Source organism: Rhizophagus irregularis, chromosome 23, assembly GCF_026210795.1.
Source record: "Rhizophagus irregularis chromosome 23, complete sequence".
Classification (NCBI taxonomy): domain Eukaryota; kingdom Fungi; phylum Glomeromycota; class Glomeromycetes; order Glomerales; family Glomeraceae; genus Rhizophagus; species Rhizophagus irregularis.
In genome coordinates, this window is record NC_089451.1 from 881,740 (window position 1) to 897,188 (window position 15,449).

General features: G+C 27.0%; 2 protein-coding genes across 2 annotated transcripts; both read left to right on the forward strand.

Annotated features, from left to right (window-relative positions):
* The first annotated feature begins 1,150 nt into the window (after positions 1–1,150).
* On the forward strand, positions 1,151–3,027 carry OCT59_015169 (uncharacterized protein). The gene has a single exon (XM_066139828.1). It carries the CDS (start codon positions 1,234–1,236, stop codon positions 2,884–2,886), a length of 1,653 nt encoding a protein of 550 aa, XP_066002665.1. The 5' UTR covers positions 1,151–1,233; the 3' UTR covers positions 2,887–3,027.
* Positions 3,028–7,324: 4,297 nt separating this feature from the next.
* On the forward strand, positions 7,325–10,224 carry OCT59_015170 (uncharacterized protein; the record flags this gene model as incomplete). The annotated part of the gene is made up of 6 exons (XM_066139829.1): positions 7,325–7,721; positions 7,787–8,232; positions 8,305–8,741; positions 8,803–9,294; positions 9,434–10,089; positions 10,157–10,224. The coding sequence occupies 6 exons, from the start codon at positions 7,325–7,327 to the stop codon at positions 10,222–10,224; spliced, it is 2,496 nt and encodes an 831-aa protein (XP_066002666.1).
* Positions 10,225–15,449: the final 5,225 nt, after the last annotated feature.

The following is a 15,449-nucleotide window of genomic DNA, read 5'->3' on the forward strand; positions in this document are numbered from 1 at the left end:
TTTTATAATTTTCCTTGTACAGTTTGCGCAGTAACATGCTTTGCACAATGCACAGTATATAATATTCTCCCTTTGCAATATACAATATTAATATCTTCAAATCAATCCTTTTTGTAATAAATTCATTAATTTCATTTTCAATTATATCTCAGTATTCTTGTTCCATAACATATTTTACAAGTGGAGCGAATGTTAAAAATGGAAAAAAGTAGAAAAGTTGAAGTACCAATATTATGAATAAATAAAAATTTAAGTAGAATGGGAATTATATACTTGTTAGTTGCTGCGTATCTTATTTATACGAGATTTTTAGATTTTTATTTATTTTTTTTTTTACGCCCTATAATCTTGTAATCCAGATAATCCTTTATGGTAAATTTTATCGGAGTTATGTGTATTACAATTATTTTGCTTTTATTTAGAAATTTATAAAGCATATTTTATTTACCTATTGCGTTATTTTTCATGATGATCTTTAATAAAATGGTACAACCTCAAAGACCTTTTATTGTAAATTTGTAATGCCATATGGCATATGGGTATAATAAAATCGACAATAAAGAGGACGACAAGAAGAACCGTATAAATAAAATTAAAATAATTGGTTAATTGTTTTAATTGTTTTTTTTCCTTACTTAAAATAATCATTTAAAAAATATTTTCATTCTTTTTAATTTTATTAATAATAGTTTTTTTTTTATTTTTATTTATTTCCATTGTGATAAATAAACAATTTCTTTTTACGTTATAGTTTTTTTTTCCCATTGTAACAAAAAAAACAATTTCTTTTTACGTTATTTCAATATTTGAAAATTTCATTAAAAAATCAAATAATTTTTTTGGGGTCAACTTTCGGATAACTTCCGAAAAAAAAAAAATTAAAGTTTAATTGAAACAAGGTAAAACAAGGTAAAACAGGGTAAAACAGGTTTTTTTTTTTTTTTTTGTAAACAGTTCCTACGATCATTTACAAAGTAGTAATAATCAAAGGAGGTACAAAATAAATAAATAAATTTCTCCTTTTTTTTTCACCAAATTAATTTCTTTTCCGGTGAAAAAAAAAATAATTTTTTTTTTGTCACGCTTTTTTTTTAAAAAAAATAATTTATTTTTTTTTTGTCACGCCTTTTTTTTAAATATTTTTTTTTTTAAAAAAAATAATTAATACTTTTTTTCCACTTTTAACACGTTACAATTTTTACAAAATTTCGTTTGTACGACGTTTCATATAAAATGACTACAATGACAGATAATATATTAACGGAATCAAATAATGAGAATATATTAACAAGACCAAGAAGTGAAAGAGTTTCTATCGTACTTTCTAGTACAAGTTCCGAAACTTTATCTATTGATACTTTAAGTTTAGATGCTCAATCATTTAAATCCATTAGTTCAAGATCTCCTTCAACAATAAATTTAACATTTTCACCTACAGATGAAAATTTTCCTTCAAATTTAACTCCAAATAATAATAATAATAAAAAAAAGAAAAATATTTTTATATCTATTAAAGAAAAGATACCAAATCCTACTGATATATTACGTAATGTTAAAAAAGATATAAAAAATTTCATTTCAAAAGATAAACAAAGAAAAAAAGAAAATGATTTTTTAGGTTATTATGAATGTAGAAATACTACTTCTTTATTAAATCCAAAAATTTCTTTATCTACTGCTAGAATTAATTTACATGAAGGTGAATCTGTTGATGAAGCTAGACGTTTAGTTATAACAAAAATTAAAAATTCTCCTTATCTTAATAATGTTTCCATTTTCATTATTACTGGTAAAGGTAATCATATGAATAGTACTAATAATCCTGGTATTTTAAATAAAAGTTTTCTTGATTGGATGAAAGATGATTCTATTAAAAATTTGGTTGATGGTGATCCTATAAAAGGTGATGGTACTTATGAAGTATTTATAAAAAACATTTATAATAATAATAATAATAATCATTCTTATCAAATTAATGATAAAGTTTTAAAAGAATGGAAAGAAAATGCTAAAAAAAATAATGATATAAAATATAAGATGGCTTTAGCTGGTTATTATATGAAAGGTCCAAATGAAAATCATTTTGAAGCTGAATCTTGGTATAAAAAAGCTGAAAAATTGGGTTCTATTGAAGCAAAATTATGTTTAGGTTATATGCATTCTATTGGTAAATTACGTTTTGATCCAAAAAGAGCAAAAGATTTATTTAAAGAAGTTATAAATAAATTAGAAAAATCTAAATCTAATAAAGATAAAGAATTATCTAGAATTGCTATGAGAAATATGGCTTTAATTTATCATAATAGTCATTTTATAAAACCTTTTGAATGGGATAATCTTACTAAAATTTCAAGATTAAGTGATTTAAAAGTTAATAAATTATCAAATATTAAATTAAAAATTGCTGTTAAATGGTATAAAAAATCTTATGATTTAGGTGATAGTATTTCAGCTTATAATCTTGGTTTACTTTATGAATCTGATATTAATGGTATTAAAAAAGTTGATTATCAAGCTGAATATTATTTTAAAAAAGCTGTTGATTTTGATAATAATAATTTATATGCAAAAGCTAAATTAGGAAGATTTTTAATTAATAAAAATGATGAAAAAGAAAAACAAAAAGGTTTTAAAATGTTAGAAGAAACTTCAAATATTGGTTTTGTTATGAGTCAAACTTATCTTGGTGAATATTATGAAAAAATTGGAAATTTTGAAGATGCTATTAAATTTTATTTTAAAGCTTCTAAACAAAATCGTGGTCGTTATAGTCATATAGCTCAATATCGTTTTAAAGAATTAAGTAAAATTATTTTAGAATCATTTGAAAGGGATTTAGAATATGGTTATATTAATTGTGTTGATAGGCTTAAAGATAATTATTAATTATTAGTTTTAATACAGTAATAGTTTTAGTAAGTTTTAGTTATCGTAGTTTATCGTAGTTATCGTTATATTGTATACTTAATATTATCTATTAATAATAATTTATTGCATAAATAAATAAATTTATATTTTACACACGTTAATTAATTCCGCACGGCGCACGACGTGAGTACATGACGGTTGACTTTAATTTGATCCACTTTGAAAATCTCGTACTTTCTCGTTAATTATATACAAATGATTAAGCACCACGGCTGTTAATAGAGTTCAAATTACTTTTGCTTCTAGTAAGCTCGTGGGTACTAACTTTTGTAGCAGTCCACCGATAGGATCGGAATTATGCGTAATTTTTTTATAGGGAGCATAGTGCACTTGGGAAGTCTCCTGTGGTAGGTTGTTCTCATATCCATAGGCCGGGCAAAAAAAAATTAGATTCTCGTGACCCGGACGGGTCAGTTTTTCGAAAAATGGAAATTTTTTTTTTATAGTAAAAAATTTTATCACGTGATTTTAAGTTATTGGCCAATATGGCGTAAAAAAATTTTACATATGAAAAAATTTTACAAATATAAAAAAAAATGCCGGCCGGCCGGCCGGGTCATTTTTAAAATTTTATGTCACGAGAATCTAAATTTTTTTTTGCCCGGCCTTATACTTATTGTAATTTAAATATGAAGTATTTTTTAATTTTTTAATTTTTTTATAATGTGGATAAACTGGACAACGCTAAGGGATGATAAGGTGTAAAATTTTAGGGATACCCTACCACATTCTTAATTTTTTATGTAGGAAAAACATTAAACAGAATTCTAAATTATAATGAGCGAAAAGAAATTTATTGAAACGTGCTGTAATAATCATCAAGAAAAAACAAATTTCCTATATTTTCGTTACAGAGTAATAAAAATTGCTTATGATGATGTTCTAGAATTCATCCTCATCCTAAAAAATTATAAAATTAAATATTTTACTAGATATGAACGAAAAAAAAATTGGTATTGGTATAAAAAGTTTCGTTAACGTTTAACTGAGAAATATAAATTTTTAAATTTTTTGAGATTACTATTCTATGAAATAAAATTAATTAGTATTACTAAAAGTTTTTTTAATGTACCAAATTAAGTTGTTTAATGAATATTCCATTGGTTTTTTCTTTGTTAATTTCGACGTTTTAAGAAGTGATTGACGCATTCCGGATAAATTTCAGTATTTCAGAAACTTTACTGCATTTCACTATTTCGGTTAAATCCGAAACCGAAATATTCGAAAAATATAGACTTTAATTTCGTGACCATCCCTACCGCATAACATTTTTCAAAAAATCAAATTAAGTTTTTTTTAAAATAAGGCCTTAAAATCCTATACTAGTAATATTATTAACTGCTCTAAAAGTTTGTTTAGAATTTGGAAAGATATCTTAATACTGGTTTTTGAATATAGTACACGAAAAAAATTAATACGATAGCATCATTGCTGATCATTTTAATGGTATATATTATGTATTTTACCTGATCTATGATTTTTACTATGTAACAATAAAGTTTGATGATGTATATATATATGCAGTGGTTGTGATAGGACCCCAAGTTGTACAGTACATATATATAGGTCAGGGGAGATCAGCACACATTTACTATTAGCTCTACGGGCCGGCACTATGTAATGCTGGTCGGCATTATCCACAAATGGAGGTGATCTACATGATTTTGGCTCATTCTAAGCAAATAACCAGGATATGCATGATTGCTCGTGGTCTTGTTGTGATCATTATTTTTTACAAATCATAAATATTATTACCAATAGTTGTATAAAAAAATTTTTTGTGCACATTAAATTTTAAAAATTGTGCACAAAAAAAATGTGCACATAAATAAATAAATTAAATTTATTTATTTATTTTACCATATTTACACTAATAAAGGCGTTTAAAGATATTTACTTTATCTCTTCCAATTAGAGAAAATTTTAATATAGTAATGGATCAATGTATTGGTAAAGGTAAAGTATATAGCATAAATATATAATATAAATTAGAATTATTCAAAATTTTTAAACAAGCTTAGATTTTTATTTATTAAAAAATTTAATTGTATATAATTAAATATAATTAAACCCAATTTGCATTATAACAAACTAGTTTCCAGTAATATTGAAGGACTTGAAAGTACCGAGGAATCTAAAGGTATATCAAACAATCTGAAATATTAAATTTTTATTTATAAACAATTCAAAAACTATCTATAATTATACCTTATATAATATACAAATATAATTTAGACTAACTATTTAAATATTTAGTTCGTAAGTTAATATAATTGAATAATAATGAAATTACTCGTTATATATTTTTATTGTATTCCATATAACTAAATAATTTATTTAATGATTAATAATACTATAGTTGGTAAGTTATCCGTTATTTAAATCTTTAGTTCTTTGCTTTATTTATTTTACATAACATTCAAATAACTAAATTCTTTATTTAAATAACTATTTAATAATTAATTATATTACAGATATTACAGATGGTAAGTATATAGCATAAATATATAATATAGATTTAGAATTATTCAAAATTTTTAAAACAAACTTAGATTTTTATTTAGGTTTTTACTTCAAATCACCGGGGGTGATCATCACCGTTGGCCAGAATTATCAATTTTTACCGGCACTATTAAGGTTGCTTGTCTAAACCTCTTCAAAATCCTACGATTAGTTTCGTCAAAATTTTACTATAGATTTATTATAGTTTCGGCAGAGTTTCAGCAGTTTCGGCATTTATAATAAGTTTTGGCAGTTTCGCCTTTCTCCAAAGTTTCGCCAGTTTTTTAATATAACTTTAATATAGTTTCGGCAGAATTTCGCTTTTCGGCGAAACGCCATCTTGCCTAAACCCCTAGGTTTCGGCAAGCAACCTTAGGCACTATATTCTTTTAATGCTGGTCGATTGTCATAATTTCAGTCACCGGTGATCATCACCCCCGGTGATAGTTAGAAAAATTCTTTTATTTATTAAAAAAATTTAATTGTAAATAATCAAATATAATTAAACCCAATTTGCAATATTACAAAACTAGTTTCCAGTAATATTGAAGTACTTGAAGGTACCGAGGAATCTAAAGGTATATCAAACAATCTGAAATATTAAAATTTTATTTATAATTCAAATACTATTTATAATTGTACCTTATATAATATACAAATATAATTTAAACTAACTATAATATATAAAAATTATATTAAATATTTAGCTCGTAAGTTAATATAATTGAATAATAATTAAATTACTCTTGTATTTCCATATAACTAAATAATTTATTTAATCATTAATAATACTATAGTTGATAAGTTATCAGTTATTTAAATCTTTAATTCTTTGCTTTATTTATTTTACATAACATTTAAATAACTAAATTCTTTATTTAAATAACTATTTAATAATTAATTATATTACAGATGGTAAGTTACAATATATTTATATATTTATTTGTTTAATATTTTATATAATAATTCAACTAATTATATTCTTAATTTAAATAACTAGATTGTAAGTAATATATATTAACTTACAGTAAATATTTTTATATTATATTTATATCTAACTAATTAATAATTAATAATACTATAGGGTGTAAGTTTAATATATGGTATTTATATTTCTTTTATTTATATAATTTAAACTAACTAATTTCTTTATTTAATAGATCGTAAGTTATAAGTTATTTATTTAATTCCATTATTACTTATTTATATAATAATTACATATAATTTTAAACTAACTAATTTCTTTATTTAATAGATTGTAAGTTATAAGTTATTTATTTAATTCCATTATTACTTATTTATATAATAATACCATATAATTTAAACTAACTAATTTCTTTAATTAAAAATTATTTTGTAATTTATTTTAGTTGGCAAGTTATAAGTTATTTATTTAATTCTATTATTACTTATTTATATAGTAATACTTACATATAACTTAAACTAAATAATTTATTTATTTAGTAGATTGTAAGTCATAAGTTATTTATTTAATTCTATTACTACTTATTTATATAATAATTACATATAAACTAACTAATTTCTTTAATTAAAAATTATTTTGTAATTTATTTTAGTTGGTAAGTTATACTAAGTTATTTATTTAATTCTATTATTACTTATTTATTATTTAAACTAACTAATTTCTTTATAGCATGGTTAAGAATCCATTTTATTGGATAATAAATGTATGATGTAATCAATTAAAGTGATCGGCAATTATATTGGACACGTTACTTTAAAGAGCAAAAAAAAGTGTGCTTAGTAAAGTCACGCGAAAATGCAAAGTAATAGTACCTAAAATTTTGTGAGAAGGTTTAGTGTTCTATTTACTACACTGATCCCAAAATAGTTTTCTCTGATCCCATTTTGGTTTAAACTTTACCTAATAGCAATGGTTAAAGGAAAGTCACGTCAGAATAATGGTCCTTGTGCTGTATGTGGTCAACAAAATTCCGGAGAAAAATTTAGAAAACTGACTGAAAACTTACTTGCTAAAGCAATAAAAAGTCCTGCTGCTCAACAACTAACGCTTAAACTTAACCTTAACGATCAATTATGTCAACTTCATTACAATAATTTCATCGTTTATGATAGAGGAATAATTAAATCACAAAATAAAAGAAAAAACACTGATTTATCATATTATCCAGAAGGAAAACGAAAAATTTCTTTATCACAAGAAAGATATGAACACCTTTTAAATGTAACAAATACTGTAGATGGACTTATGCAACAATTAGAAGACTTAGGATCTCAATTAAATCAGATAGAAAAGGCAAGAGAATCAGGTAATTTTTTTTTTTTTTATAAATTTTCAGATTAAAATTAAATCATTTTATTAAAATATCATTAGAATCAACAAATTTTTCAGAGTTTTTCTCAGACAAAATCGAACGGATTACAAATATTTTATATAAATATTTTCGCGAAAAAAATTTACCTGTTTGGGATGCAAAAGAATTTGAAGAATTGATTGTAAGTCATGATCCGGGAGTTAAAGGATTTTTTGACATAGTTTTTCAATCTATGAATCCTGAAGGTAAAAATCTACAAACACAACAACTATTAAAGCAAAAGGTTATGTTGCTTTTTTATCAAATCGCGGCGATGAGAAATAAACAAGTTAGTGGCACCAAAACTGCGATTGGATTATTTCTAATTAATTCAGGTGCATCAGTAACTTGCATTAATGCTTTAGCAAATATGGGAATCTGTTCAACATATCAAACCTTATACAATAAACTAGAAACTATTGTAAATAATCACCAACATAGCGTGCAAGCATATATTTACAGACAAGTAAGTTAAAAATAGAATTTGTATTTTTTATATATGCTCTCAACTAATAAAATAATTCTATAATTTATTTAGCGTAATAAACTTATAATAGGCTGTATTGATGACTATCATAATTTACATAGTACACGAATTCCTACTGTAACATCTAAAGATCAGATATCACATATGGCTACTGTGTTATTTAATACTAGCGAAGCATCACCAATTCCTTATTATACTAATAATCATTTACCTATACATAATCCAAATGGGGTAGATCCATTCATTCTTAAAGAAGCACTGTGGGCTACACATCTTATTTCTTTAGGAAAAAGTTATAATTCGGTTAAATTTAACTGGGATAATTATTATGAGGGCGAGTTAATGGAATCATTAACTATACATTCATATGATGCTGATTTATGGGAAAGATATGGTCGAAAATTTGATCAAACAAAACTTGTAGACTTATTAGAATTACCATTAAAAAATACTAATAATTATATTCAAGCAATTCAATCGTTTATTGAGTATGTGTTGTGAAATTTATTTGTAATGATAAAATTACTTACAATAATTATTTTTTTAAAGATTACCCGAAATAGTAAACTACTTAAGACAATATACCATTCCTATTCCTGCAGATTTTCCAGGACAATTGTTCATAAGAAGAGCAATTGTTAATATTTTAAAATCGAATAATAATGTCCCAACATCAAATAACATTACACATCTAATTCCCTTTCTCGGTCCATTACATGTCTCACTTAATAGCCGTGAATCTGTTTTCCTTGTTTTTTGGTCTTTTTTTAATCAATTATATTTAACAATATTTGATGCTAAAAAAAAACTTGCATCTAAACCTAAACCTTGGCGTATAAATTTACTAATGTATTTAGCGAATTCAGGATGGAAACTTATAAAACATCTTGTAATAGCAAGGTTTGGTAATACAAAGATTACTGGATATAGAACATTTTTTGATTTACTCGATAATCTTATTCCAGCAACGCTAGATATCTATACAGTTCTCTTTCGAAATAACAAATTTGATGAATATATTGATACGATATATCGTTTATGGTGTATGATGAGGAGATTTCAACGACACAACTATGATAAAATTCTTCTTGCCTTTTTGTCTGATGTATATTATTGGAAATCAATAGGCCATCCTATTATTGAATATGTTTGATGAATATATTATTGAAAATTTTCACAGTCTTTTACGAAGACATACCACAGCAAAAGTTTCTTCAAGTAAATCTCTTCGACGCGATGCCCTTTTCATTGATAACTTCCGAAATGAAAATTTATTTGCTACATCATTTGTACCAAAAAGGGATTATCCATATAAAAAAAAAGATTTGGATGAAATGATCAAAAGAACTGCTCTTTTTTTGTTAAACTTCTTTGATGAAATTTGGAAAAATGATGGTAAGGTAGAAAAAAAAATGGAAGGAAAACGAACCAAGAAGCCCTATTATTATTTTACATCTATTCCTACAAGTTTTCCTTTTGGTGCTTTACCTCTTGGATACCATTTTCCTATACCCCCGAATATGAAAAAATTTTGTGACAAAAAATTTTGTAAAAAATCAACAAGTGATTCAGAAGGTGAAGTTTTGATATGTGGCCATGCATATCATGAAGAATGTTTTCAGGTATTAGGTTTAAAGTGTGAACATTGTTATAAATACTTAGATAAATCTATCAATGAATTGACAAATTCATATAACCAAAGATTACATTTAGAAGAAGCTCAATTAGAATTGGATATTAATGAAGAAATGGATGAAGATAATTGTGAACTTGAAGAGACTGATGGTTATAAATCGAAAATTGGAACTGACTCCGAATTACAAAAAAGAATTTTAGGTATATTAAAAATATTATATTATAATAATATTTTTAATTTCTAAATTCTAACAACTGATATTTCTAGAGTTTTCAAATCAAACTCTCTCTTTTACAAACTCACATCGAACACTACAAGATATTACTAATCTCTAATATGTATTCATTGTAATAATTATCGTAATACTTATCGACTTATCGTAATAAAATCGATTTTTTTAGTTAGAATTTTATTGGCTAAAAAATGTTGATCATCACGTGAAATTAAACCAATAAATGGATTTTTAACCATGCTTTTCTTTATTTAAAAAATTATTAAATAATCTAGGGAGTAAGTTATTGTCCGGAGGACTATATATGTTTATGCACTATGATGATCTATGGAAATAACGTGTAAATTTTCAATCACGTGAGTTTCTCTGTCCAGGAATTCCAAGGCGTTATGCTGCTAATCAGCAGAAAATTACCGGAATTCCAAGGCGTTATGCTGCTAATTAGTAGAATATCGCTACATCTTTATTATTATACCTCGCTCCAGACTTACAACGGTTCCCGTTTCCTAGTTTAATAATTCCATTATTACTTATTTATATAATATTACTAAATTCTTTATTTAAAAAATTATTAAAATAATATAGGGAGTAAGTTATATATTTAATTCTATTATTACTTATTTATATAATTATTACATATAATTTTAACTAACTACTTTATTTGTTAAAAAATGATTTTGTAATTTATTTAAGTTGGTAAGTTATAAGTTATTTATTTGATTCTATTATTACTTATTTATTGTCCGGAGCGAAGCAAAGGACTATATATGTCTACGCACTATGATGATCTATGGAAATAACGTGTAAATTTTCAATCACGTGAGTTTCTCTGTCCAGGAATTCCAAGGCGTTATGCTGCTAATCAGCAGAAAATTACCGGAATTCCAAGGCGTTATGCTGCTAATTAGTAGAATATCGCTACATCTTTATTTATTATACCTCGCTCCGGACTTACAACGGTTCCCGTTTCCTAGTATAATACTTACATATAACTTAAACTAAATAATTTCTTTATTTAATAGATTGTAAGTTATAAGTTATTTATTTAATTCTATTATTACTTATTTATATAATATTTTCATAGTATAATTTAAACTAACCAATTTCTTTATTTAATAGATTGTAAGTTATAAGTTATTTACTTAATTATTACTTATTTATATAATATTTACATGTAATTTAAACTAACCAATTTCTTTATTTAATAGATCGTAAGTTATAAGTTATTTATTTAATTCTATTATTACTTATTTATATAATATTTACATATAGTACAAATTAACAAATTTCTTTATTTAATAGATTGTAAGTTATGAGTTATTTATTTAATTCTATTATTACTTGCTTATATAATATTTAAATATAATTTAAACTAACTAATTTCTTTACTTAATATTTATTTAATAGATCGTAAGTATAAGTTATTTATTTAATTCTATTATCACTTATTATATTTTATATCATATATAATTTTAAATAATAATGTAGAGAGTAAGTTATTTATTTAATTCTATTATTACTTATTTATATAATATTTACATATAATATAGACTAACTAATTTCTTTATTTAATAGATTGTAAGTTATAAGTTATTTATTTAATTCTATTATTACTTATTTATATAATATTTATATAATTTAAACTAACTAATTTTTTTATTTAATAGATCGTAAGTTATAAATTATTAATTCTGTCATTACTTACCTAAGTGGGATACCACACTATAATATAATTATATTATAGTGTGGTATCCCACTTGGGCTAGGTTATAGTACCACGCTATAATCTAAATACCATACTATAATCTGAATACCACGTTATATTCTAGATACCACACTATAATCCAAATACCACATTATAATCTAAATACTACACTAAAATCTAAATATCACACTATAACCTAAATATCATGTTATAATCTAATTACTACGATCTAATTACCACGCTTTAATCTGAATACATAATCTGGCTACCACACTATAATCTACCCTTTTATTTTGATGCTATCTCTATTCACATTCTAGCTATATTTTTATACCTTTCTTGATATCTGTATTTTTTCTCTTATGTATAATTTTATTACCACGTTATAATCTAAATATCCCCCACACTTTAACCTAAGTACCTCTCTTTTCTTCCTTTGTTTCTACTCTATTTGTAATTTAAGTTATATATTGTTGATACTGACCTTTCACGTCTGATTGAATGTCAAATTCTATATTGAAGTACTTACCCTTTGTGCCTATTTGGTTACCTGTTAAAATGCCAAATTGTGGTAAAAAAAATATAGTGTCGGGTGGCGCAGTAGATCTACGATTAATTTTGGCTGACACTATGCCATAATTTCGGCCGATCTTTTGGGCATGTGATTTGAGGATCCAGCCTGGCACCATGCTAGTGACCTGATAGTATCCTGGAACTATCGTGGAACTGTTATGGAACTGGCAGGGAACTATCAAGGAGCTAGTATAGTCCTATTAATTCACCAGTTCTTTATGCTGGTTTGGATGCCAAATTATTATGCCCAAAGTTCTAACCGAAATTATGGAATAATGCTGGCCGAATTTATACTGCGCCTTACTGCGCCAGTCACGTGATACTGTTCCGGTGACAGAACACCCTCACATAGTTACGGGCTAGTGACGGGAATGTTCTGGGAATGTTTCCGGTACCCAATATATATGCATTTGTGTTACATATTTTTTGTATTCATATATTTCTGAAATCTTTCTAGCCCCAGTCTGGTGGTCCATTGGTTAGTAGAGAATTGGAGGTGTAATCTGTATTATCTTGGTCTGACCCATTTGTTTACCAGCCATTTCGCATCCCAACTATTACCTATTTGTTGCCAGTATATGTATGCCAATTTCGTGTCCGTCGTTAGAGGTGCATTATGTATTATCATGACCAGCCCATTTATACCATACCCGAGTACATGTCTAGAAAGATGAAGGCTTCTTCCAATATTTTATATAATGATTACGGAGTTACCTTCACTTGTTGATACATATCAGTTGTCTATTTGTTGCCGGTACATGTATGCCAATTTCGATTGCCAGTATAGGCGGTATATATTGATTCTGACCAGGCCCAAAATTGTATAGCCAGTTTGCGTTAATGAGGGCCTCACATATCCGAGTACATACTATCGAGATGAAGCCTTCTTCCAATTTTTTATATAATATTTCCGAAGAAGGCTTCACTTTTTCAGATACATCTGGTTGCCTTTCTTTCACGCCTTGCCATCTAAGTTTGCTATCACTTCTTTTTTGCAACTATCGAAAAAAATTAATTAAACATTTCCAAAAGTTATAGAGATAGTATAACTTTTCGAACTAGCATCATGCATACACCAACTATTTCCAACCAAACTGATCGCTCCAGAACCACCCCAGCCCTCCGCTACGATGGCGCCGGCCCCGATAAATACTTAAGTGACTCAGATAGCTATAATGATAATGATTCTGATTGCAGATCAGATGATTATAATAACTACGAATCTAATTATGAGTCCAATAATGAAGAAGCTTCCTGCGCTTCAACCAGCACTACCGAAGCTGTGAAAGAACGAAAGGTTAATGTGACATATACTTTGAGGCAAGAAAACTTCAATGATAAATTTTCCCCTAAGGATTTGCTAAATGCCATTCGGGGAATTCTCTCATCACCACCTAGAGATATGTCGAATGACAAAGAGTCATTGGATTGCCTCCCAATCTATTCATTCTTATTTCCGAATGAAAAAGGCTCTAGCTTGTATAATGCCTATGACCGAAGTGAGGTGGAAGATAAATTAGTTATCAAAATCGATCAAGATGGTGATCATGCCCCCAAATTTTCTGTTGCCGACGACATTTCTGAAGTATATGGCTTACCTGGGATTCATGAATGTATTAATGGTCAGAAACCTTTAAGAGCCGTGATTGACATAGATGCTTCGCAAAAAGATATGGAAACAACTGGTGTTAAGGTGCAAGAAGTATTCTTTCAAATTTGCCTATCTTTCATAAGAGTCTTGTATCGAATTCTTGATTGTGACTGGAAGGACATTCTCAATGGATTAGTAATCGCTACATCATCAGATCCTAGCAAGTGTAGCTACCATATTTTATATGCTCCAGCTCTTCTTATTGATCATCACGAACTTAAGGCATTTACTGAATTAGTATATACCATAACCGGTAAAAAATTTGGCATGTTTATTGATCGGAAATTATCTGGTCACAATTTTAACCTTTGCCTAATTGGTTCAGCAAAAAAAGGTCGTGTAAAGCGTATTCTTCAATTCTCTCTAGATAATGGCTGGAATGAACTTGATCACGCTAGGGTTCAACCACCTACTAGTTTAGGACTTAAAGTAAGACCTCGTATGCTTAGCACAGAAAAAAATAATAATCCGCTAAGATTATCCGTGGGTTTGGATATATTGCAAAAATATGCAGAACTAGTTTTACAAAAGCATTCTAGCTATCTTAGGGATTGGATTATCGAAGAAAAGGACTCAGAAAACTTCGTATATTTTAACCGAAAAGCTCCACTAGGATGTCCACTCTGCAAACGTATACATGGCAAGGATCAGCGGTAGTTCGGCCGTGTATGCGCTAGTAGTGGAAGGTTCATCGTAAAATGTTTTCGGCAAAATAGTGATGAGCGAGGGGTAGTTTTTGAATGTGACCCATTTATTGCAGAAAAAATTCAGCAAGAAAATAAAAAATCTCTGCAATCCTCTCACAAAGTCAAAGTTCTGGGCTTCCCTAAAGCCTTCGTAAATTTCCCATCTTGGGCTAAGTATAATGAGTCCCTTTCAGCAACAGAAACATATGAGGAGAGATATGTAAGACCATTACCGAATGAAGGCGATATCTATGTAGGTTCGCCTTGGGAGACAGGAAAAACATATGTTTTAGAGCATCTTACTATATCTGACGACGTGAATTTGCTAGTATTATCTACGCGCCACTCTTACTCGAATGCTGTTACTACCAGACTTAATCTTAAGTCATATTGCGATATCGATGGTAATATAAATCTACCCGATCACAAAAGGGTAGTATGTCAGATAGAGAGCTTACACCGTATTACTAATAAATGCAAATGCAGTAAAAAATGCAAATGCCCTCCGAGCCAATATGATTTATGGCTTGATGAAATAGTATCAATAATTGCTCAAGCACAAAGTCGGCTGGCAGGACAATCAATAGAAAAATTGTATAAATTAATCCAAAAGGCTAGGCGCATTATTGTTATGGATAATGACCTAACAGACCTCAACATTGAATGGATTAAGGCCCTTCGTAAGAATATACCTTTTTCTATTATTCATAATA